Source organism: Centropristis striata, chromosome 6 (genome assembly GCF_030273125.1).
Source record: "Centropristis striata isolate RG_2023a ecotype Rhode Island chromosome 6, C.striata_1.0, whole genome shotgun sequence".
NCBI classification, from domain to species: domain Eukaryota; kingdom Metazoa; phylum Chordata; class Actinopteri; order Perciformes; family Serranidae; genus Centropristis; species Centropristis striata.
In genome coordinates this window covers 12,642,724-12,666,235 of record NC_081522.1, presented here as the reverse complement: position 1 = coordinate 12,666,235, position 23,512 = coordinate 12,642,724, and the positions used below count along the sequence as shown (strand labels likewise).

Below are 23,512 nucleotides of genomic sequence, written 5' to 3'. Positions count from 1 at the left end.
TGTTGCAGTGTCATCCTCTTCTGCTGGGAAACCATGTCTTGCAGCACTTTCTCTCGTGGCTGCGGTGCGCACCATTTCTCCCCCAGCTCTTGGTGGGGCTGCAGATGAGAAGATGTCTTGCACTGCTGTGGTTGGGCCTCTCTGCTGTGCCAAGCAGCCTCTAACGGAAATCTGCAATGGTGACGCAGTCTGTGCAGAATCCACTGATTTGAAAAGGCTGCAAAGCTTCTGTTGAGTCTTGGCATGTAAACATACTGCAGAGCCTGAAGGTGCAGCTTATTGTCAATATCCAACACACCCTCTGACTCAATGGAAGTGAAGAGGTCATACTACCATTCTGTGCCTCACATCACCCCCCAATACATTGATTGTGGGTATGTGGTACCTGTGAAAATTTTATTTGTAATAGATGCACAAACCCAATAATCCGGCATTAATCTAGTTTAATAATTTACTAACATTTAGGTTGCAAATTGTTGCACTCACCAGTAAGTGGCAGAATAAACTGTGACTTATATGAGCTAGAGAAGAAGTGTCAGTAACGAAGCTGGTAAGTGTTACAGCAAGCATGTGTGTGTCTGGTGTAGCTACAACAGTTTGGATGTTTTTCTCAGTCTTGTCAGTGAATTAAATGTTACCTTTTTTCTACACCCCAGATGCTGTTGCATTCTGAATGGTGTAACATACTGATGGCACTTTGGTCTTCCAGACCTTCTAAAGCTATCCATCATCAGGCAGACATCATTGTTCTCTCCCCCGCGGTCCATCCTGACCCTTGAAGGAACTCCACATTTGGCCACAGCATTGAAGAAACCATCCAACACATTGGTGCTTGAGCCTCTGTGAACATTTGTTTAAAATGATTGTGTACAAGTATGGCAGAATGACACATTTTATGTTTTTTATTTATTTTTACAGCAGGAAAAGAACAGAAAGTTGTAATGTTGTGATGATGTAACTTAAAAGTAATGTAGTAGGCCTTTCTTATTCTTTCTCCTTTGTATGACACAATCTGTCCCTGAAGTTGCAATGCACATTGTATATGGCTTGTATGGTTAAAAGGTCACGCTACTGATAAACAACATCCACTATCTTAATTGAAATATAGTTTTGTGCTTCAAACAGCGTAACTGCTGATTAGCTTACCTTATCTTGCTCTCGGGTTGTTCCGCAATGTACTCTCCCTCACTCTTCATCTCTGCATGCGGATACCCTGCAGTCCCTACAGCTGACGGATGGTCTCAGGGCTCAGGCATATCCTAACCACATCCCTAATCATGTCATACAGGTTGGCATCTGATATGGCTGCGTATGAGACCGAAACTACAAAAATAAGAAAATAAATATTTGTTATATAAAAATGTTTGCATACCAAAACAGTAAAATGGAAGCAACCGTGCTCAAAGCTATATTTCAGATGGGGCTGAAGAAAATTGCACAAGCCATAACTTCATGACGCAAAGCCACACAATAAGGCTGAGCTATATTTCATGGTCAGGCTGGCCAAGTGATTTGTTTTTTAGTCAACTAAGAGTCATAAAAGTCAGACAGTGATCCAATATTTCATTTATCTCCAGAATTACTCAAATGGGAGGAAAACTATTTTGTATCTGTATTCATTTAGCCAGAAAAACCACAAACAAAATTGTCTGACTGTTAGCAGACCAACAGGCTCCTTAACAGCTTCATCCACCACCCACACAGTACCCTGCTCCCCAAAAAGCATACAAGGAAATCTCACTTCATGGATTGTTTGACTTTAGAAGGGACACATTACAAATTACCCCAATCTGGGCCATTCTGAATCCTGGGGACAATAAGAGGGCCAGCTGTGCATGTCTGATTGCATACTGAGGTGGACCTTTGTCCCCAATATTCACAATGCACCAAGGTCTACCTTTTTGCACAAGCTGACGAGCTGCTTGGAACTCTCCTGGATATATTCGGCCATCTGCTGAAGGAGCACATCTGCAGCTACTTCATTTCAGCTGCTTCACTCCGCTGCATGGTTTCTATTCTGCAAGATGTAAGGCATCATTATACACATCACTGTATGGACCAAAACACAACCAGCCACAGCAATGAGTGGTTTTGGGCAGCATCCTTTACAACCCAAGCACTTTGATGCAGGGTTCAAGCAAAGCTAAGGCAGGGTGAGCTTGGCACTTGACATGTGCTCTCTTGGGAACATAATTTGTGATATGTTGGGGTACGCTACAAGATTGACAATATGCTTTTTGGCCATGCTTTTTTTATTTGTCTGTGTCTTCATCATCATAGCTAATGTGTAAAAGTGGTATATTATGTATGATTCATGCATGAGGCCAATTTGTTATCAATTTTATTCAACAAAGATAACAGTATGAATTAGGTTTTTGGAATAATTGTGTTCATCTGTATGTGATGGGTGAGCTTTTCACCTAATTAACCTATTCATGTATTACTTGTATAGAATATTCGACATCAGTCTGCACGAGTATGTTGTGATGTTTGGTTTTGATAGCCAGATTAAAGGCCCATGTTTCAGATTTGCTGACATACAGCAAGTAGGCCTTCATGTTTGCAGCAAAGAGTCCCTGTAAAAGAAAGGCGAGCCCCCTTAAAGCCGAGGTAAAGTTTAGTCACTTGGTGGTCGAGAAATTATAATAAGGTGATTAAACATTGTCCTGAGAAATAACATCTGTTTCATAACAGCAGAGTTGTTTTATTGTTGTTCTCCATAGCCAATCTAGCAGCTTTTGCTGTAGCCTTGACTGTGGAGACCCTGACTGTTTACATTAGTCGGCTAAAGCTAAGCTAACTAAGCAGCTGTAGTTATGGCTAAATGAAGCCACATTTTGCCACACTGTTAAAATAATCGCCTAAGTCATATTTTATCAAAATTTTTGTTGTTTTTTTGCCTAAATCATCTCCTCATGACGCCGGCCACCTATGGTAAAATCACCTATATCCTCAGTTGATTTTACCCCTTTAAGATAAGGCATATGTCAAGTGTGTGACTTAAGTGTATTTTTTATTATGCCTAAGTCAAAATAAATGTGACAGAGAGAGAGAGAGAGAGAGAGAGAGAGAGAGAGAGAGAGAGGTGGCTGTAAGAGGTGGGAGCTATCGTTCTCGTCCTTGATCTCGCGAGATTTGTAATTTACGTCAGGTTACCTTTGACACAGTTTGGTTGTAGCAGTGAGCAGCAAGCAGAAGCAGCCAGCGGAAGGGTCCAAGATGAACAGGGCTTTCAACAAAACAAGTCTGAAACAGCTGGTAAGAGTGTGACAGCAGTATCATATAACCGCACACACAGACTGTATGAATTTTAATTTTATTGTTCTGTTGTCGAAGATTTATAGCATGAAACGCGTCAGGTAGCTTATTTGTTTTTGCAGCAGCTGCTAGCTTGCTAGCTGTGTTAGAAGCCACGCAGGTCGTGCTCGCTTGACCAGCTGTGGTATTCATTTTAAATGTGTGTGTGTGACCGCGTTTTTTGTACATATCCAGACAACAGTTTTACATATACATCGTGATATGGTACCAAGGATCTTTGTGACCAGCTTTTACTTTTTGTGTTAGTGCTAGCTTGTGTTAGCATAGCTAGCCTAGGAGTTATGAAAGTTCGTTGCACAACTGTTACGAAACTGTAATTGAAGCAGCAGTTGTTATTAAAGCGTTAACCGAAGCACTTCCACTCTCGTGCTTGCAGTATATAAAAGGTTGATAAGCAACTAAGCATTTATGTTTTGTCCGTTAGTTTGACTTCATGTGAATGACCTTCATAAACTGATAGTGTCCAGTGATGCCCAGATGTGGCTGGTATGATCCTGTTTTACCTTGACCGAGCCTGATGCAGCTGTTCAAGAGTTTGCACTGTAGTATACTACCCAGTGTATACTTCCACAATTACAACCCCGAAACCAAACACTGTTTAATAAATGAAACTAATTCACTTTTAGAGTTCTGTGAAATAAATTAATATCCTGCAAATATTTGGTCACACGAACTGCAGAACTCGAGCCAAGTAATTTTCCTGTTTGGGTTTTGTTGTAAATGTATTAATACATCAAAATGTTTTATCAAGGTTAATTGAATATGTTCAATTGTTTTCCAGCTGTAAACATTGATACGCATTTCTAGTCTTCTCAATTTTTCATTTATGCAGGGAACTTTGAATGTTTAAAGAAGTGCCTATAAACTATCTCAAGTATAACAGGCCGATTTAAAAGGCAGCACCACTTAGGCACATCACTTTCTTTTTTACTGATGTTGGAGTGCATTGGATACTGAAATGTTGACATTCTCCCCCACAGACTGGTATCCTCCAAAGGTTTCAAAGCACCTTGGTGGTTGCAGAGCACAACAATGAAACGCTGACCCCTATTACACTCAATGCCATCACTGCTGCCAGTAAGCTGGGTGGAGAGGTGTCTTGTCTGGTTGCTGGAACAAACTGTGCACCGGTAGGCAAAGTTTTTTAGTTTTATCTGCTTAAGGAATCACCGCACATTTTGTATTTATGATATAATTTACATGAACATGGATGAAAGTAAAAACACAGGATAGTTAAGAATGTAGTAAAGTGAATTTTAACATATGCATGGAAATTAAAACAATATATAAGGTCACCAGGAAACCTTGATATATGAGATGGTTTTGTGTTTTCTCAGATTGTGGAGCAAATCAGCAAAGTGCAAGGTGTGAAGAAGGTTCTGGTTGCCCAAAATGATTCTTACAAAGGTGCCCTGCCAGGTATGTAACATGAGAGAAACTTCAGAGCAAATATCCTAAACATACATCTGCTGATGTCTTTTAGCAATAAACAGCTTCATCTTTGTACACATCCATATATTCACTGCTTCACTTCAAAGGCATCTTGGCAGGACTGGAGTAACTGAGGGAACTGAGATTGTTTTTCATTTGATCCCTACTCATGTGTTGAATCTGGACAGAACTGGCTCATAGGCTGCCTGATTTTGTTTCAGCTTTCTGATTCTCCTCTTCTTCCTCAGAGGAGTTAACTCCACTTATCCTGGCAACACAAAAGCAATTCAATTTCACCCATATCTGTGCTGGTGCCTCTGCCTTTGGAAAGGTAAGACATGGAGAGTTGTTCCTGTATCATTTAAATTTGTATATATAGAAATCTATTTATTTTCTCACCTAGTCAAGATGAGTTTCTAGTCTACCAAAAATGTGAAGTTCCTGCTCAGAAATCTTTATTTAACTAAGCACTGTACAATCCACATAACTCAGTCTCAGCCTATCAACTCTAGTCCCTCTTTCTCCTCTTGGTAATTCAATAATGTTGATCTGTGCATATTTCCCTGATTATGGAACACTTTGTTCTGCAGAACCTTCTTCCCAGAGTGGCTGCCAAGTTGGATGTTGCTCCAGTTTCAGATATCATTGAGATCAAGTCTCCAGACACTTTTGTCAGAACCATTTATGCTGGTAAGCGCTTTTATTGAGGTGAAAAAGTAACAGTAATTTTTTTCTCATAAATTCTTCATAAATCATTTTGCCTGGATTTGATACAGCCTCAATATAATGCAGATGTAACTGCAATGCTACTCAGTTTTTGCAACAGCTCTGGCTAGTTTTCATTGAAGATTTCTTTGTGATTTTTAAATATTGCATGTCAATACTATTTTTTTTATATAGGAAATGCTCTCAGCACTGTGAAATGTAACGAGGCGATCAAGATCTTCACAGTTAGAGGGACCTCCTTTGAAGCAGCTGAAACAGAGGGAGGAAGTGCTGCATCAGAAGAGGGTAAGGTTCAGATTCAGTTAACTTTCAGTTCACACACCTAATTTTAAACAATTCGGAGCATTTTGACAAACAAAATTTGTTCGGAACCCCTCAAAAATCCCTAAATATAAGATACAATATTCAGTACCATAACAAAACAGCTTTTTATCATTGCAGATATATTTTATTAAGTGTTCCTCCTTGTCATTTGTGGTCCTCTCATCTTTTGATTTCAGTTGCCAGTTCTTCTCCTGCTGGAGTGTCTGAGTGGCTGGAACAGAATCTAACAAAGAGCGACCGTCCAGATCTGACCAGCGCTAAAGTTGTGGTGTCAGGAGGTGAGAAGTCCTTTTGTGTTCTGAATAACAAATTATAACCAAAGCAATGTCACCATTTGTCTGCAAAGCCATTTTCTGTGTTTGTAGTATTTGTCAGAGGCTGGAGAGGATTCAAAACTACCATCACTGATGCATGAAATGTTTGAGTTTTCCAAAATCTTACTTTTCTCGTCTCTCTTTATAATTCTTAAATGTTCTTAACAAGTGACGGAAAGCAAGCTGTACCCAGCATGCTGTTTGGAGGAGTAATAGTTAAATACACTATGTTAAGGACAGACCGACAGAGAGGCTGGGACTGCTTCCATTATTGTTTTGATGTGTGCTTTTTTTAATGTATTTTTTTCAAAAAGTAGCCTAATTAAGTTTTCTTTTCCTAGGAAGGGGCTTGAAGAGTGGAGAAAACTTCAAGTTGCTTTACGATCTTGCTGACAAAATGAATGCTGCAGGTAGAATGGGATTTTCATATTGGGCTATTATCTTAGATTTTGCCAAATTTTTACTGAAGTAGACTTTAAATCACATAATATTTTTTTCCAGTTGGTGCATCCAGGGCAGCCGTTGATGCTGGGTATGTCCCCAACGACATGCAGGTTGGACAGACGGGCAAGATTGTAGCGCCGGTAAGTTATTTGTTTTCTGAAATGGGTCAGAGTGGACAAATCTGTTGCTTTTGACAAATGCCTGTTTTCTTTTACACAAAATGCTTGCAATTCAGTATGATCAGGGTGGCCCCTCTGCTCTTTTTAAAAAGGTTAACTTCCCATTATGCGATTCAGCCGGGTTACCCCAGCTGTGATTATCCACACATTAGGCCCTGCCAAATGTACTTGATGGCACATTTAAGGTCCTAAATGATTTATCTGATCCATTAAAACAGAGTGCAGTGGATGTCTGGTCAGAGTCTCAGGCCGGGCCAGACTGTCCAAATTGGATTTTCCAAATGTTATGACAAGCTTGTTGAATTTGGCTAAGTTGATTAAATATCATTTAAATCCAGTTTATTTTTTTTTACCCTACCAAATAAATGGAGTGCTTACTATAAAATGAAAGTAAACATTTTATTTACATGTAGGTGTGTTAGATAAACTCTCCTCTGCTGATTTAGTGTAAATATAAGAATGACGTGCCTTCGACCATTGGTTAGTGTATTTTGCGCTTGACAATCTGATAATGTACGAGTGGAAACCTGCAGATTCTTTATGCATTTTCTGCAGTTATGAGACACTGTTGTGTTTACACATTGATGCTCTGCTCCTCTGAGACTTCGGCTGCAACATTAAATAAGCACTGAAATATTCATATGGCAGAGATGGTTTTCACATGGGGTTTGGGGAGATATGAGGAAGGCTGACCCTTTGCACGCTCGCCCCAGCAACACCCCCTGATAGATTACACACCTGTGGTCATTATACCATCAGTCAACTCTGCTGTACTGCTGTTCTGAGGTGTACCTTTTCTAAAGGCTTGAGATTACACTTCCTGTCTACAAGCAAGTAACACTTGTTTGGTTGTCTTCTGTTCGTGTCCACAGGAATTGTACATTGCTGTTGGTATCTCTGGAGCTATTCAACACCTGGCTGGAATGAAAGACAGCAAGGTAAAGTCACTAGAGCCCCCCCCCCCCCCTTACCATTTTTTTCCCTGTGCATTTTCTTTTACCTGCATTTCTGCATATTCAGAATTTGTAGAAGCAGCTGTTGACCTGTTACAGAGGAATTAATACCACCTAAAATACAATTTGAAGTTGCATGCCAGGGTCTGTATGTACACACCCCTACACAATGAGTAAAAACCTAACTGGTTGCTAAACTCTTTGCTATGATGTTTCAATGTTTCTGTTTTTTTGAGCAATTAAGAACCAAATGTTCATAAACATCACAATTCTGTGACATCCTGCATTTAAGTTTAAAGTCCACTTTAAGCAATGAAATGACTTTTGTTTCTGTGCTACAAGCGTTAAACAGTTTTTTTTCTTCTATTCAGACGATTGTTGCTATCAACAAAGATCCAGAGGCTCCCATTTTCCAGGTAGCTGACTACGGCTTGGTCGCTGACCTTTTCAAAGTAAGTGTCTGGGATTGATGTTGCTTCAATAATGTTGCTATGATCTTACTTATGGAAACAGTGAGTCAAAAACGGCACACATTCGCCTTCTGCCTGGACTTCCTCTGTATGTTTTCATAGCAAGGAGTCCAGAGTGACAGTCAGAGTATAACAGTTGCTTTCTCACTGATAAATTTTGCACGATGTCTTATTCCACCTAATGGAAATGTGCAACTGTTGAATTATTAAGTTCTTGAATTAATCAGAGGAGAGCTCTGGCTGAGCTTGCCATGAAGAGAGAAACACATTAGTACCTCAGAAGATATTAAAAGTGATCAATAGTGGCTTTAGTTTTGTATTCAGCTTCTACTTGCCAGGCCTTTTACACGCTTAGTTGCTTTCTTGTATCGAGCTGCTACTCAGGGACAGTGCGCCAGGAGTGTTGGCACAACTAACACTGGAGTCCGGTGCTGCTTGTGAAAGGCTAGTAGCTTATATTTTCATGTGTGTCCTGTTGGTCATGTTTTATTTAGCCCCTCAGTAGTGCATGCGTAGCCCAGGTGTCCTGACAAACTCCACAGAAGTGATTAGTAATAATAGCTAGTGGCAGTAGAGTTGTGACCTACTGGGTGAGATCACTTTACATGTGATCACTCCTCAGATAGCTGATTAAAATGGATGGGCTTTCTACTTTTCCCCCCAAACAGACAATTGATACCTCAGACCAACACAGGCAGAGACTGATGATTCAGTTCCGAAGTTGCTCGACTCACAAGGAGAGCAATTTAAATAATTTTTTATCTACCATAAACAGCTTTTTGAATTTGTCTTCTTTAAAGCTACTTGACTGGCATTATCAGCGTGTGAATTTATGGACCAGCTGCCTCTCCTGTAGAATTGCGCTCTGCATTTGTCAACCTTGCAAACACTGTGATAAATGTGTACAGCTTGCTGCAGTCTTGATAAATCACAGATGCAAGTCAGAGTGCTCATTTGCACCGTGAGCACCAGCATGCATGATAGTTTGTTTAATAAACTCCTAAATCTTATTTTATGGAATGTGCTGGTGATGAAAATGACAGGTGCTGGAGAACATTTATCCCCACATTTAAAGCCTGGAAATATTTCAAATGGTGTCAGCAGTTATTAATGAAGAATAGAACTTCATCTAAATGTGTAAAAGATTTCCACATTGTACTTGAGTTTAGTTACCAAGTGATTAATCTTAAAGTACACTGGAGCAAACATGTAGTTTGACTTTTCAGGAATTCAGCAAACTCCTACAGTAAATACACTTAAAGGGATATTTCAGATTTTTTAAAGTGGGGTTGTATGAAGTAGTTTTCCATACCCATGTATGATGTACAGGAGGTTTGCATGTCCCCAATTTGGAGAAGCAGGTAGAAGTACTGGCATGGAAGCTAAGCAATCTACTGCTGTAAACGTGGGCCTAATTTCGCCACTGTTTTCTCTTCAGGCTGTTCCTGAGATGACTGAAGCACTGAAGTGAGGAGAAACAAAGCCCCACCGAACTTCCATCGCACAGCTGGAGCCTGCAGTAAGAAGACCATAGAGAACGACAACATGCACCCAAAGTCACTGCCTTAACTAATTTCTGAAGCTGTGAGTGTTTGCGTGCAGAAATAATTTTCTTCAAAGTCTTCTCTCTGACTTGAGAGAACATTCTCAGTCTATAAATAAATACTGGTTTTTATAAGTGCTATACATGTATTAAATATCAATAAATTAACTTGTACCTACCTGGGGGTGTTGTGCTATGCCTTCTGTAGTACACGTTGTAAATTGTATTTAATTTTCTGGTACAGCAAAGGCCATCTTGGGGAACTCTTGACTTGTCTCTGTAGGTGACTGTAATAGTAGCTCAATCCTAACCTAGAGGATGTGTACTTACTGAGATGATCTTGGAGAATAAACTTTTAAACTGACAACTAATAACTAGTCTCACTTTTTGCCATGTTTTCTCTTTATTGAATTTTGCAATGCCCTCTTTCCGTGATCAAGATAGAAAATGCCTGTTTACAGTACAATTAACAGGGTTAGTTTCGATATTTAAGAGACAAATCTTGAAGGTTCATGCTATGTTCTTTTCAAGCCCCTCAACATTTTTGGCTGTGATAAACCCATTCTGAAATATTTACACAGCTTCCAAACATTAAAATCATAAAAGTAATATTTTAGACCTGCAAGATAAAAAAAAAAAATCTTATGTTCAGGTAGCTTTTTTTCAATGAATTAAGTGCATGTGGGACATGCTGTAGTTTGCAAAATCTCCATAAACGCTCACTCAGCTGTGTTTGGTCAGATTCCAGTCATGGCGTCTGGATAAAAACTCTGAATCACTTAAATCATCCTCGAGCCAAATGTCTGACTCACTCTTTCTTATAGAATTTAGATAAAAATGTTAACATTGCTAATATAGAAAGACAAAGATTAGAAAGAAGTTGAGACTGATCCAATGTACCCTGCAGCAGTCCCATTAAAGAGGACTGGTCTTTGTGAGTTTGGAGACTGACTATCAAAACAGCTGATACACCTGCACATGTGTTAAATCCATGCCTTGTTGCTTGCAAGAAATGATTCACAGTTTGTGGCCCTCCAATATACGATCTCATCTGTGTAGCATCTGCTGTTCCTACAAAGTGCATCAGAGGAACTAAGCCCCCATAAGCACCATCCCCTCACTGCTGCCACATCCTAGAAATCAAACCACAATGTAACATATCAAAAGCCAGATTTTTTTTCTGCGCAGACCAGTTGTCTGAAAAATTTGGGCTCAAGCCCTGTTGCTGGTTTCTTTTGGTAAAATTTTTCATAAAACCCAAAAATGTTTTTGTGAGTGTCAATTCCTGATAAGTGGTGCCTGATAACAAATCCACCTCCTCCAGTCTTTCATGCCCTCTGTGTTTGTGCTGCTCTGCCAAGTTCATCCTCTCAGTCCCAACAGTACAAAGAGGATGTCAGACATTCTGTTTATGTGCCAGTGACTCCCAACAACACTGGAGTTTAGTTGAGCGTTAATTTTTGCGGTTGATCTGAAGAGCGTGTCCTGTGAAGTTGCACATATCAGGCAGAGTCTTATGTCTCTGACAGACGGTTGACCGGGGCGTCCACTGGCTCCATCATCCTGTACTTCTCCTCTAGAAGAGGCTCGTTGCCCTGCAGATGGATGAGAGGCTTGGAGTGCAGCCCGAGTCTGCTCTCCTGGTTCCTCTTGTTGTAAATGTTGACCCTGTGCTCCAGCTCAGGGCTGGTTTTAGTGGAACCTGCTGGGCTGGGCGGTTTAAGGTTGACAGGGTCCAGGCCCTTCTGGGTGAGACACGAGTTCTCCGACAGAGAGGAGAGCAGCTCCTGCATCACAGCGCTGGGACTCCCTCGCGGCTGAGTGCCCAGGGCCAGAGGGCTGCTGTAGGGTGGAGGGTAGCAGCGTTGGTCACTGTAATCTGTGGAGGTGGAGGCCTCACGCACAGTGGAACTGCAATCTGTGGTGGAGCCCAGCGTGTGGCTGCTGATGCTGTGCTGGCGAGCGCTGAAGCTGCTGCGGGACACTGTGGTGGTGGATGCTTCGCTGACTGAGCTGCCAGTGCGCTGCAAACGACTGGACAGCACTGCGTCAACACTCACCAGAGAGGAGGGAAGTTGGCTGGGGTTGTTGGGAAGGTGCACATCTATGGCTGCTGTGGTGATGACACGTGCAGGGTCCGGGATGCCCATATCTATAAGAACAACACATAATGCACAAGACATATTATATATGAAATATTGTGGCACTACATGGGATGTAGAAAAGATTAAAGCAGGGTTTTGTTAATGCTCACCGCTGCTTGGCTCACTGTAGTACTGGCTGATGTAATTGTTCATGTCATCTTGACCATGGTGATCTGAAGAGGATAAAAATGGGCACATAATATTAATTGTCTCAGCCGTAGTATAGTATGATGTCAAAAAAATTCATGCTATAATTTGTCCAAAAAAGCTAAGAAACAAAAGTACAATTTTGAGGTACTTTTATGTACATTTTATGTAACTTTATACTTCTACTCCACTACATTTTGAAGCAATTATTGTACTTTTTACTCCTCTACATTTAGCTGACAGCTTGAATTACATTCCAGGTCAAGATTTAAAATGAAAAACATGATACATTTAAAATTATTACCCATTTAATAAATTAAACCACTTAAAAGTTTATCAGGTAGTTAAAATGAGTGGAGTAATTTCACAGTGTGGTATTAGTACTTTTACTGAAGTAAAGGATCTGAATATTTCTTCCACCACTGTCATTTTTACTTCTTAAATTTTTTTTTATTTTTGTATTATTTTTATTTATTATTATTATTATTATTATTTTAATTTTTTTATTTTAATTACTTTAATTATTTTAATAATTTTTTTAAATTAAATTTTTTTTTTACATTTTTTTTGCATTTTTTATTTTTTAAATTATTTAAAAATGCTTCTGCGCATGCGCGGCCGAAATATGCTTCTGCACATGCGCGGCCGAAACACGCTTCTGCGCATGCGCAGAAAACCTGCGCATGCGGAGAAGCGTATTTTGGCCGCGCATGCGCAGAAGAGCGGAAAGGTTGCGCATGCGCAGAAGCGTATTTCGGCCGCGCATGCGCAGAAGCGTATTTCGGCCGCGCAAGCGCAGAAGCGCGGAAAGGCCGCGCATGCGCAAAAACGCATTTGGGCCGAGCATGCGCAGAAGCGTGTTTCGGCCGCGCATGCGCATTGCGCAGAAAATAAAATTATTTAAAAAATAAAATAAATTAAAATAAATTAAATAAATTAAAAAAATTTTTTAAAAACATAAAAAAAATAAAATAATAATAATAAAAATTAAAAAATAATAAAATAAAAATAATAATAAAACATGAAAAAATAAAAATAATAATACATAAATAAATAAATAAATAAATAATAATAATAATAAAACATGAAAAAATAAAAATAATACAAAAATAAAAATAAAAAAATACAATTTTTTTTTTTTAAAATGACAGTGGTGGAAGAAATATTCAGATCCTTTACTTCAGTAAAAGTACTAATACCACACTGTGAAATGACCACTCATTTTAACTACCTAATAAACTTTTAAGTGGTTTAATTTATTAAATGGGTAATAATTTTAAATGTATCACGTTTTTCATTTTAAATCTTGACCTGAAATGTAATTCAAGCTGTCAGCTAAATGTAGAGGAGTAAAAAGTACAATATTTGCCTAAAAATGTAGTGGAGTAGAAGTATAAAGTTACATAAAATGTACATAAAAGTACCTCAAAATTGTACTTTAAGTCCAGTACTTGAGTAAATGTACATAGTTACTTTCCACCATTGCTACCTGCCTCTTCTAACTTATACATATCAGTTAAGAGTCCTCCTTCAGACACTGTATGAGGATTAAAGGGATAGTTTGTGCATTATTATACAAAACTTGGTACAATTGTCAATGCCCTCCTGAGGATAACCCTTTAAGGTTTTATTGATCGGCCCCTAGGTGGCACTGTGGTGGCAGTCTAATTTCATATTTGGTACCGTGGCCACACTATAACACTTAAGGCAATGAAATTCATAGGGGTGGTATAGACTGGCCCTTGTAACGCACACACCCCGTCACGCGCGTACTGCGAGGGCCCGTTCAGTACTGCTTGCGGTCCTAGTTTATGTTTGGGTTTCACATATTAATTTAATGTCCCAAGAGAGGCTGCTCATCGTTCAGTCTGAAGTGGGACAGGGACCGTCTCCTGATGATCAATACCACATGAGGAGCAGCTCCAGTTAAAAGGATGTCTGACTAGAAACAGCGTAGCTCAGATGTATGGCAGGTTGCACTATGATTTATAGCTTTGATAAAGGAAAAGCCTCAGTGTTTTGAGCCCTGACATCACCTGCACTGACAGCGCTTTGTTCCTTTAAGTCCTGTAAGTTATGACCTGTCACTGTATGAAAGGTTTATAGTCCGTCTAGGTGTGGCACCAGAATTTTGATGTGGCTCATGAGACGAATGTTTTTGAAAAGAGGACACCAACTATTAATACACTGTCCTACCCTGCAGCACTGAGCTTCAGAGAGAGGGGTTGTTTACTATTTACAGAGGTGTCTGGTTTGCACAGATATGTGGGGCTAATTTTTTTCTCTCTTTCAATAACAATAACGGTCTCTGAAAGTAGACAACCCTACATATGTTACCTTCCTTTGAAATACTATTGTTTAATTATAAGAGATCAGTGTTAATGTTTAGGATCTTCCCAATATGCCCAAAGAATAATAAACATACAACCTTCCAACATGAGCCAAATTCTTTAACATTTCAGCTATCTCTCACCAAGAAAGGCGCGAGGCACTGAGGGAGTGCTGGCATTTAACCATCCACTTTGTGTGGACAGCAGCCTGGATCCCCCTCGTGTGCACAGAGGTCTTTGATAGCCTGTAACACAATGAAGTTGGGTGTTCCAGATGGTTACCTGCAGGCCCCCCGGGCTCTCTAGCTTTAGCTGGCCCGTGATGCTCGGAGGCCCCAGGGGCCAGTCCGTCCACCTCCTGGAAACTGCTGCTCTGTTTACCCCACATGTGGTGGATCTGCATGGCTGCTTCACGCTCTGCTACCAGATCCAGGTCCTGCTGGGCCAGGTGGGCCCTCAGCTGCCTGATTTCAAACTGATAGGAGAGATAGACAAATGGGGGAACAGGAGAAAACTCTTCAAAGTAAAAGCACAGAATTTTGAGTCTTTAACACTAACAGCATACTGTTTGACGATTCTGCTTGCTCATATTCCATCCACGTATCCAAGCATTTTGTTTTCCTCTTTTTGCTGCATTGCTTGCATCGCTGGTAACCTTTACATGTACAGTACAATGAGCTTTTGCTCAACTGCACATTTCCAACATCTCTAACAGTCGGAATATAACTTTCGGACAAAGATTAGACCCTTTTCTCTTCCTCTGGGTTGACATTTGAGAAATATGAAGCACTCAATGCACGTGCTAGAAGTTACACTTATAAAGTTAAACGTATTCTTCAGCTCACTTATATGACTTACAAACAATATTAGAACTATCATTATTAAATTGTGAAGTAGTAAATAGATCGCTTTGAGATAATGCACAGTGCTTGCTATCTGATATCCACAAGACTACTGGAAATGTATAATGGGATCAATTTTGTAGGTGTCTTTTATCCCTTTTTGAGTACATTATTCCTTTCTTGCATAGCACTTTGCTGCCCTCTGCTGGATACATGCAGTTATACATTTTAGACTTTAAGTAGGTAAAAGATATGAGTGAGATAAGAGGACATACCGCCTGTTCCTGGCAGATCTGGGTGAGACGGTCAAGCTGTTCATCCCTCACCGCCTTGGCCTTCTCATACTGCTGGATCTCCAACTCCATTTCCACCTTCACTTGCAGCACATAGGCTACAATAGGCAACAATAGGACATAGTGTAATCAGTTTACCTGCTGAAGATACATTTAATCTTGTGTCTGTCAATCTAAATCTTTCTAAATAGACTTCTTGTATTCATTCCCCCTCCCAAAACAGATCTTGTAGATAGTGTATAATTGTCCTCACTGTTTCTGCATATTCTCCACATTCACTGGCATTGCAACCAGCATAATGTACACAAGGTGAAAAAATGAACAGCACGATGAATGCTTCAAATGATGCCACCACTGTTAGGCTTTGATCATGTTTAGATTTTAATGAGGTTGTGTCAGAAATGGGGATAATTTTGGTGCTTTCAGGAATTAGCTTTTGCTAGGGTTGTATTGTGTTATGTATATACTGTTTATCATCCCTTTGAACATGTAATGTACTATAGTCAAAAACCACAAGGGGGAGCAACACTGTAATAAAAGATTCCTCCTAATAAATAAAATGCTCCATTTGCACCTATCTGATAAGAAATAATTAGCATGTAGCAGCTGTTGTTTGAGCTTTAAACCACAAGTTCATTAAAATAGATGATGTTCTACCTGGTGGGAAAATAGGGGAAAAAAAGAGAAAACCACCTCAAGATCGAATGTAGCCGATACCGCAGAGAGTACACTGCAGTATCTATCTCTGTGACCTGACAGTAAAGGACAGGATGCAGAGGACATCAGCCCCCGGCCCCTCCCAGCCTCACCATCAATGATCCTCTTGACCCTCCAGATGCGCAGTGTGATGATGAGACCGATAGCGTCCCAGGGGCTGCTGGGGCCATTGGCCACTGTGGAGGCCACCATGGGGGCCAGAGAGAGGACGATGACAGCTCCGTCAAACACCTGAGAAAATACACACATACACACACGCTTACTGTTATGTCTGTGGCTTCCACAGTGGTGTGACATTGAGGGAATGACACTGCAGTGAAAGGGGCCCCAAGTAACAGGACTAATGAGACCCGTGGGAGCTTACCTCTACTTTGTTCTCTATGTAATCCCATATCCCCAACACCACGATCCTGAACACCGTCTGAGACAGACGGAGGGACAGAGACGGAGACAGAGAGATGGAAGAAAACAATGATAGTGAAACAGAGTGAGGCTGGGAATGCTGGGTAGTAATTTCAAAAAGACAGCCCTTGTAAATAGCATTGCAAGTTGCTTGATTTCTTTCATCCCTTTGCTGGTAATTCATCAATGACATTATATTCATACACATCACAGGCGGCGCAATAGGATTTCAACCAAACAATTAGAGGCTCTGCATTTAGCTCCTTCTGCTGACGCAGCAGGGGCTGCAGAGGGCAAACAACTCTCCCTTTGTCTTTGTTCCTCTTCTGCCGTCCCCTAGCCCCCATCTTCATTTCACATATTCAAGGTTGCACTGGAGCAGAAACCAGCCTACCTACTGCTTCTACTCCTTCAATGTATCACTGGGAATGTGGCTTTTATTGATAGGTAAAACTCCAGACACACAAAAGTTAGCAGTGGGGTGGTCAAGTGTAGGGAACTAAGACAAATGTGGCTGGCTGTAAAGAAAATGGTAATCGATACAGCACACCTGAGGCCTTGAAATTATTTAAAACTAGCAGCACAGAAAAGCTCCATCTGCATTTTAAAGTGTTTGTGCTTCGGATCAATCGAATAACCCGAGAGGGACCAACTGTGCCGGCTTTAACAACAGCAGTTATACAAGTTTTTTCCCCCCAGAATACTGATGTAGATCTTTGTTGTGCACTTTTGTAGTCACTTCCGTTAATGGAGCTGTACACAAGTTCACCTCCACTAATCAGAATCTAATCAAGCTGTGACAGAGGACACGAAGCCGTTTCATGGTGCTGTTAGTATTCTAACGAGGATCTGTCGGTGTACTTCACTGGCCCCACATACTGCATGACATAGCATTAATCGACAGGCCGCTGCATCAGCTGTAAGTGAGACTGTTTTTGTGTCGAGCGAGTGGAAGATAGAGGCTCACCTCAGTGAAGAACACAGAGAGAATAGCCAGGCTGATCCAGTGGATGATGCTGGCAAACTGGAATGCATTGTTAACTGCAGAAATAAAACAGAACAGCTTTTTATTTTTAAGTTTCTATGTATATGTTTTTTGTGTTTGTTTCCAACTGCTGTATAACATTGACAGGGTGCAGTAGCGTGGTAAAAACACACATACATAAATGCAAAGGTACAAAGCAGCATCATAAACAAGGATTCAACATGGACTGTACATGCATGTGTCGGCATTTTCCTGTCTATTCATCAGGCTAATTGTGGACAGCCTGAAACAGCACTTGCTTGTCAGCTGAGGCATTTCTCTTCACGCGCCACCTCTCCCCCCATCTGTCTTTGTTTGCCGTGTTCAGTGATCTGTCTATCAGTCCATTCATCTTCCTCAAGTCCTCCCCACACTCATCCACCAGCCAGCTCTGTATTGCCTGATTTCTTTGTCCGCTAATCTCCCTTCACGCATTTGTCTTACTTTTCCTTTGTCTGCCCGTCTAGTCAGTGAGTCAGTCAGTCAGTCAGTCAGTCAGTCAGTCAGTCCCAAGGGAAACGCAAAGACTTGAGTGGATTTGGATACTGCCGGAGCGACATCTTCGCCGCAGCAGCCCTGTGAAATCAAACAGGTTTGACCCCTGACCTTCCGCTTATGATAAATGAGCATGTCTCCACCATAACAGATGATAGAAGAATAAGGTGCTACTGGGGTGACATGGGTCACAGTGGTATTTCGACCACTTGACATTTTGTGTTAGCTGCGGAATACTAATAAGAGGATTATATTCCCCCGACCATGATTGATCACAGCCTCAGGTCCTAGGATAGTGACAAAGACTCATTATACAGTATTAGTGTATCTGCACAAGCTCACATACATGTTGTACATCTATTTGTCTTCAGGCCCAAAACTGTAGTATAGTAACCTGTTGATTCATGTGGTAGTATAGTTGGTACATAAATAGCGAAAAAAAACCAAACATATTATGGGATGTCCAAAAATGACCCCCTAAAAAAAAAGTCATACTATATTATGTTGTTTTTGTCAAAAATGGTCAAATTTTGAAATGCCTAAAAATGCTTAAAATAGGTCAATTATACTCTGTTAATAGACGTGGTAGTATAGTTTGTCCAAAAATAGCGAAAAAACACTATATTATGGGATGTCCAAAAATGACATACTGTAATAGTATATACCTGGATAGCTAAATGGTGCCCATGTTTACTTAAAGAAACACTATGATCAATGAGATTTCTATTTCCACAACCGTGTTTCAAACTGTGAGAAAATGTTTTTGTATTTTTCTGTTTGTCATGCTGTGCTTGATAGCTTTTGACCATGTCTATTTATATATTATTATATATTTTGCCAGATACCCTTCTACCCAAACCGCAGTACAGTTTAACAAGATCGAGATTACATGATCCATCTGCGGCTTAGTTTTTGTGCTAATTAAGTTCATGTCAAAGATTTCGAGTCCATGCATCGACCCAGTGTCTTTGTATAGCCATTAGTAAACAATTGTGCTGAGCAGTCCACTTTTTTTTCTTCCTTTCCAAGAATGCTATTAAATGCCAGGACCATAAACAATGAGTGTAACAAACCACCTCACCAGCATCATGTCTCTAAACATCCACTAACTTATTATAATGATAATGTCAGGTGATGTTCCATTGTCTTGATTTGTAGCACTCACACTGCAACAGCTTGGTGTCTATGAGCAGCTCCAGCGTCAGCAGCAGGACCACCAGAATGACACAGGCCACCAGGAAACAGTTGAAGCCTGCCGACAGCAGACAGACCTGCCACAGCGCTGCCCTTCTCCCACAGCATGGCTTCAGCCAGTTGGACCTGAGAGTGGGGTAGAGGGAGTGATAGACAGAGAGGGGGAGAAAAGGTGGTTAGAAGAGCTGTGGGTGCAAAGATAAATGGTGGGTCTTGTTGTGGTGTTATTTTAAAATGTAATACTGGTAGAGATCTGACAGGCAGCATGCAAGGTCAAATCAATAAAACACAAGAAACGTCAAGATACACAAATCGTGAGGTGTATTCAACCTTGACTTTGTTCCTTTTTTTCCATCAGTCATCGTTCTTTTAAATAATTTTCAGCAGAGGATACTATTTGGAATACAAATTCAGAGCATGCATGGTGAAACTAATTCACACTCTTAAATTTAATGTGAAGCATAAATACATGTTCTGCTGGCACTGAGATGACATATTAGTATGAAGCAATTTGTTTCAGAAAATTATGGTGTCATTGTCCCCCCCTCCTCCCCATCTCCTCGTTTTCTGTAACCTTCCTCTTCCCATTAAAGCTTTACGTTTGTGCATCATGGAGCAGTGTATTCTTCCTACTATGACAGCCATTAGTTTGTTTTTTGTCTATTTTTGGAAACAGATTACATGATGTCCGTTGTAATCAACATGCAAGCATTAAATAATGTGATTTTGTTCTATTAGAATGTGCTTATGTAAAGCATTAATTGATTTAATGCCTGAAATATCTGTGGGTGTCTTATTTTCTCAAAATATGTAAATATATATAAACATCTAACCTTACATAAAGTTTAGTTCAAGAAAAATCTGAGTCTGTGTGTTTCATTCCCCTCCCTGCTACTCCACTGGGTGACAGGATGGATCTCTGGCTAACTGACTGGCTGGCTGAGTGCCCATCTGGGCGACTGTTTCTCTAACAACCTGGCTGGTAGTTAGCTTGCTGGCTCTACTCTTGTAAGAGCTCTGGATGACTGACTAGCTGGCTGGCTGACCGCATGATGTGGTTCTCACACCATCTGGAGAGTGCAGTTGCACCTGGCTGGCTGGTTGTTTAGAGAGCATCAGAGTGAAGGGATGAAGGAGAAACTTGGGTTTGCAAGACACTTAGAATTCCTGATCCCAGAATCTGTCATTCCTACTACTGGTAAAGCAGGCACCTTTCTTCACATTGCTATATATTTCCATTAGTTTGGAGTGTCCCGCTGCCCCTTGTGTGCTTGCTCCTTGTCCAGATACATTATGCCTGAAGATGTGAGTGTCAGACCTGCCTTAAATCCATCGGCACTCTCCCTTTCAACTTCCACCAATCAGAGACTGTGACTGACTGAGACTCCTGGGGATTTATGGTCAATAAATAATGACAAATCTCCAGGAGGCACACCGGGCTTTCCCTTCCTGTCACAGCTCTGCATTCCATGCACACGCTACTCAGATGTGCTCTTAGAAATCCAGATGCCAGAAAAGGAAGGTGTGTGTGAGGCGGCTGTCCTTTCTCTGAGGCAACACCAAGAAAGGCAGTATGTTTCTTTGAAAATAGCAGCTATCCGTTGTCACCTGTCCCCCATAGGAGGGAAGCTACGGGCAATGTCTGTCAGAGGACAAAAGAGGATGCAATTTATTCTACTCTCCTCTTGGTTCAGCTCAGAATGAAGGAGGCAAACACTGAGAGAGGAAGCGGGGTGCAGCCGGTTCAAAGGCATTGGGACTCGTCCAAAAGAGAACTGGAGAGGGAGCCAGGTAGGAAGGAGTGGAAATTGGAGAGCGGAGAAAGAGAAAAAAAGAACAGAGAATGATACAAATTGCAGATTGAGTTCAAGGATAATTCAGGTTTATTATAACTTCGATCCTATTTGGTGTCATTTTGGACATCATTCCTATTAGTTAGGGTTACCAATTGCCAGGAGTGACAGGAAAAATGATGACAGTACCTAAGTTAATTGCCAGGATTTGTAAATGTGGCAAGTCCAATGGGGCATAAAATAAGTGGTCAGAAAAGCACATAGCTGTAAACAAACTTTGCCCAATGACAAGTGTCAAAGTGTCCTTTGGCAGGATACTGAGCCCAGTGCATGAGTGTACAAGTTGCATGGTAGCCTCAGTCACCAGTGTAAAAATTTGAGTGTGAATAGCTGTATATTGACCTGTGTTGTAAAGCTTTGAGTGTTACTAACACTAGCAAAGTGCTGTATAAATGCAGTCCATTTAACATTTTGAGTATTCTTACTATTCAGGCTTGTTTATTCTCTTATTTTATTTACCTGCACCATCTTCCCAGATCTTAGCAATGACTGTGGTGAATAGGAATCAAAACTGTAAAAAAAATATTCTAAAACATAATTTGAAGTTTTTCTTTGAGTTGGAAACAGAGAGGGGATCCTTGTAAGCGTCATTTTGCAGTTGCAACTGAACCTCCGGTGTAGCACAGCCACACACAGTCTTCATCCTTCACCAAGGTCAGCAGAGAGACTGGAGCTTGGCCACACTGTGTCAATGCTCTCCCACAGGCTAACCGGTGCACTCAGCCCTCTGCAGTAACTCTCAGTACCAGCCAATGCCAACAGATTAGGAGCTCAACACCTGGGGTGACAAAGAGGTGGTGGAGGGTAATGGTATCATTAGCAGATACCATGGAGAATTTCCCCAGCACCGATTTGTTCCCAAGGAACAATGTCAAACCCCATCTGCCAGTGGAGGAGAGCCAAGAAAAAGAAACATTTACCTAATGATATGCCTAACACACAGTCACCGGACATTTGTGGACCATTAGTTAAAAGCTAGAATGAGCTGCACACACTCCAAGAGACACCTCACTTACCTTCAGGACTGAAAAGCATGATTTAACTTATACTGTGTGGAATCATAATTCATTCAGACCTTTCCCACAAGCCAGGCAGAAAAGGTATTAATTTAATAAACCTGTAAAGAAAAACCCTGTCTGGAAGCAGAGTAAATGGCAGTGATGGATTACTCCAAGCTCAGAAACTTAATTTTAGGAAAATCACTTTAAACCTTGAACGCTGAGGACCTGAAGTATTTATGAGGAAGTGAGGCTGCTTCAGTGGTGGAGCAAGGCAAGGACGGAAATCACCTCATTCTCTGCCAGGGTCACGGCAGGTATGGATCGAATGGGCAATACATTCAGGGGCGGTCATTCACAAATGTGCGTGCGAAGGCAAACACACACACACACACGCACGCACGCACGCACGCACACACGCACGCACGCACGCACGCACGCACGCACGCGCACGCGCACACACACACACACACACACACACACACACACACACACACACACACACACACAGACACACACACACAGACACACAGACACACACACACACACACTGTTTTGAACATTGTGTGTGGAGGAAATGAATGATGCAGGGTGGCATATGCTGTGGACAGGTTCATAAAGACATCCAACAGGCCAGCAACTGCAGGACTGAGAGAAGATCGAAGTGCGCCCGACAGCAGCGCAGAGCGAGGGGATTAGATCATGAGACCGATCAATAGTGGCCTCAGATGGAAGTGAAGGCATGCTGTACATGACGCTCACTGCAGAGGCCCTTGCAGCAGGACACAGCTGACAAAGACGTCAGGCAGAATGACTGGCACAGAGCAAGGTATCTGGTCGCTCTGTTGGGGCCCATTCACACAGACAGGCCAGAGCTTTGGCTCCGGCCCCAGCTAAGTAACTCTCACTGAGGTGGGGAGCCTATCACAAGGAGCATCTCTTTCATTATACTGTCTCCTGTAATTGAGACAGGATAAAACACAATGTAAACTCATTAGGTACAAGTTAAGTGGAAATTAAATCAGAGAGGTGGTGCTCTGTTTGTGTGTGTGAGTTAAGAGATGGAGTGAGAAAGAAGGGAAGGGTTGCAAAGGGAAAAATTCATTCAGAAGTAATGAGTCTGAAAGACTCTATCAACTCGTCAGAGGTATTGATTGTAACACGCACACACGCGCGCACAAACAAACACACAAACAAGCAATGAGCAGCTGCAAACACCAACCTCTCCCTAAGAATGTTTGCAAAGGAAAGCCTAAAATAGTGTCGCGCTGAACGACTTACACTGCTGTGCAAGGCCTCTAAATAATTGATTGGAACTCGTGATTGATGTCTTGATTGCACATTTACAACAGAGCAAATTTGCTTGGTGAA

The 23,512-nt window shown here is 41.2% G+C and overlaps 2 protein-coding genes across 2 annotated transcripts in view; one reads left to right on the top strand and one right to left on the bottom strand.

Annotated features, from left to right (window-relative positions):
- The first annotated feature begins 3,126 nt into the window (after nucleotides 1–3,126).
- Nucleotides 3,127–10,076, top strand: etfa (electron transfer flavoprotein subunit alpha). The gene is made up of 12 exons (XM_059335014.1): nucleotides 3,127–3,258; nucleotides 4,299–4,448; nucleotides 4,656–4,737; nucleotides 4,998–5,080; nucleotides 5,340–5,439; nucleotides 5,650–5,760; nucleotides 5,976–6,077; nucleotides 6,455–6,523; nucleotides 6,615–6,697; nucleotides 7,609–7,674; nucleotides 8,061–8,141; nucleotides 9,598–10,076. Exons 1-12 carry the CDS (start codon nucleotides 3,220–3,222, stop codon nucleotides 9,628–9,630), a joined length of 999 nt encoding a protein of 332 aa, XP_059190997.1. The 5' UTR covers nucleotides 3,127–3,219; the 3' UTR covers nucleotides 9,631–10,076.
- Nucleotides 10,074–23,512, bottom strand: part of tmem266 (transmembrane protein 266) — a 30,055-nt gene continuing 16,616 nt past the window's right edge. Inside the window, exons 4-11 of the mRNA XM_059335012.1 lie at nucleotides 19,262–19,416; nucleotides 17,545–17,618; nucleotides 16,540–16,596; nucleotides 16,268–16,406; nucleotides 15,441–15,556; nucleotides 14,606–14,798; nucleotides 11,957–12,019; nucleotides 10,074–11,854 (exon numbers count right to left, since the gene is read on the bottom strand). Coding sequence (XP_059190995.1) covers nucleotides 11,217–11,854; nucleotides 11,957–12,019; nucleotides 14,606–14,798; nucleotides 15,441–15,556; nucleotides 16,268–16,406; nucleotides 16,540–16,596; nucleotides 17,545–17,618; nucleotides 19,262–19,416 — 1,435 coding nt within the window. The 3' untranslated portion in view covers nucleotides 10,074–11,216. The remainder of the gene's footprint in view (nucleotides 11,855–11,956; nucleotides 12,020–14,605; nucleotides 14,799–15,440; nucleotides 15,557–16,267; nucleotides 16,407–16,539; nucleotides 16,597–17,544; nucleotides 17,619–19,261; nucleotides 19,417–23,512) is intronic.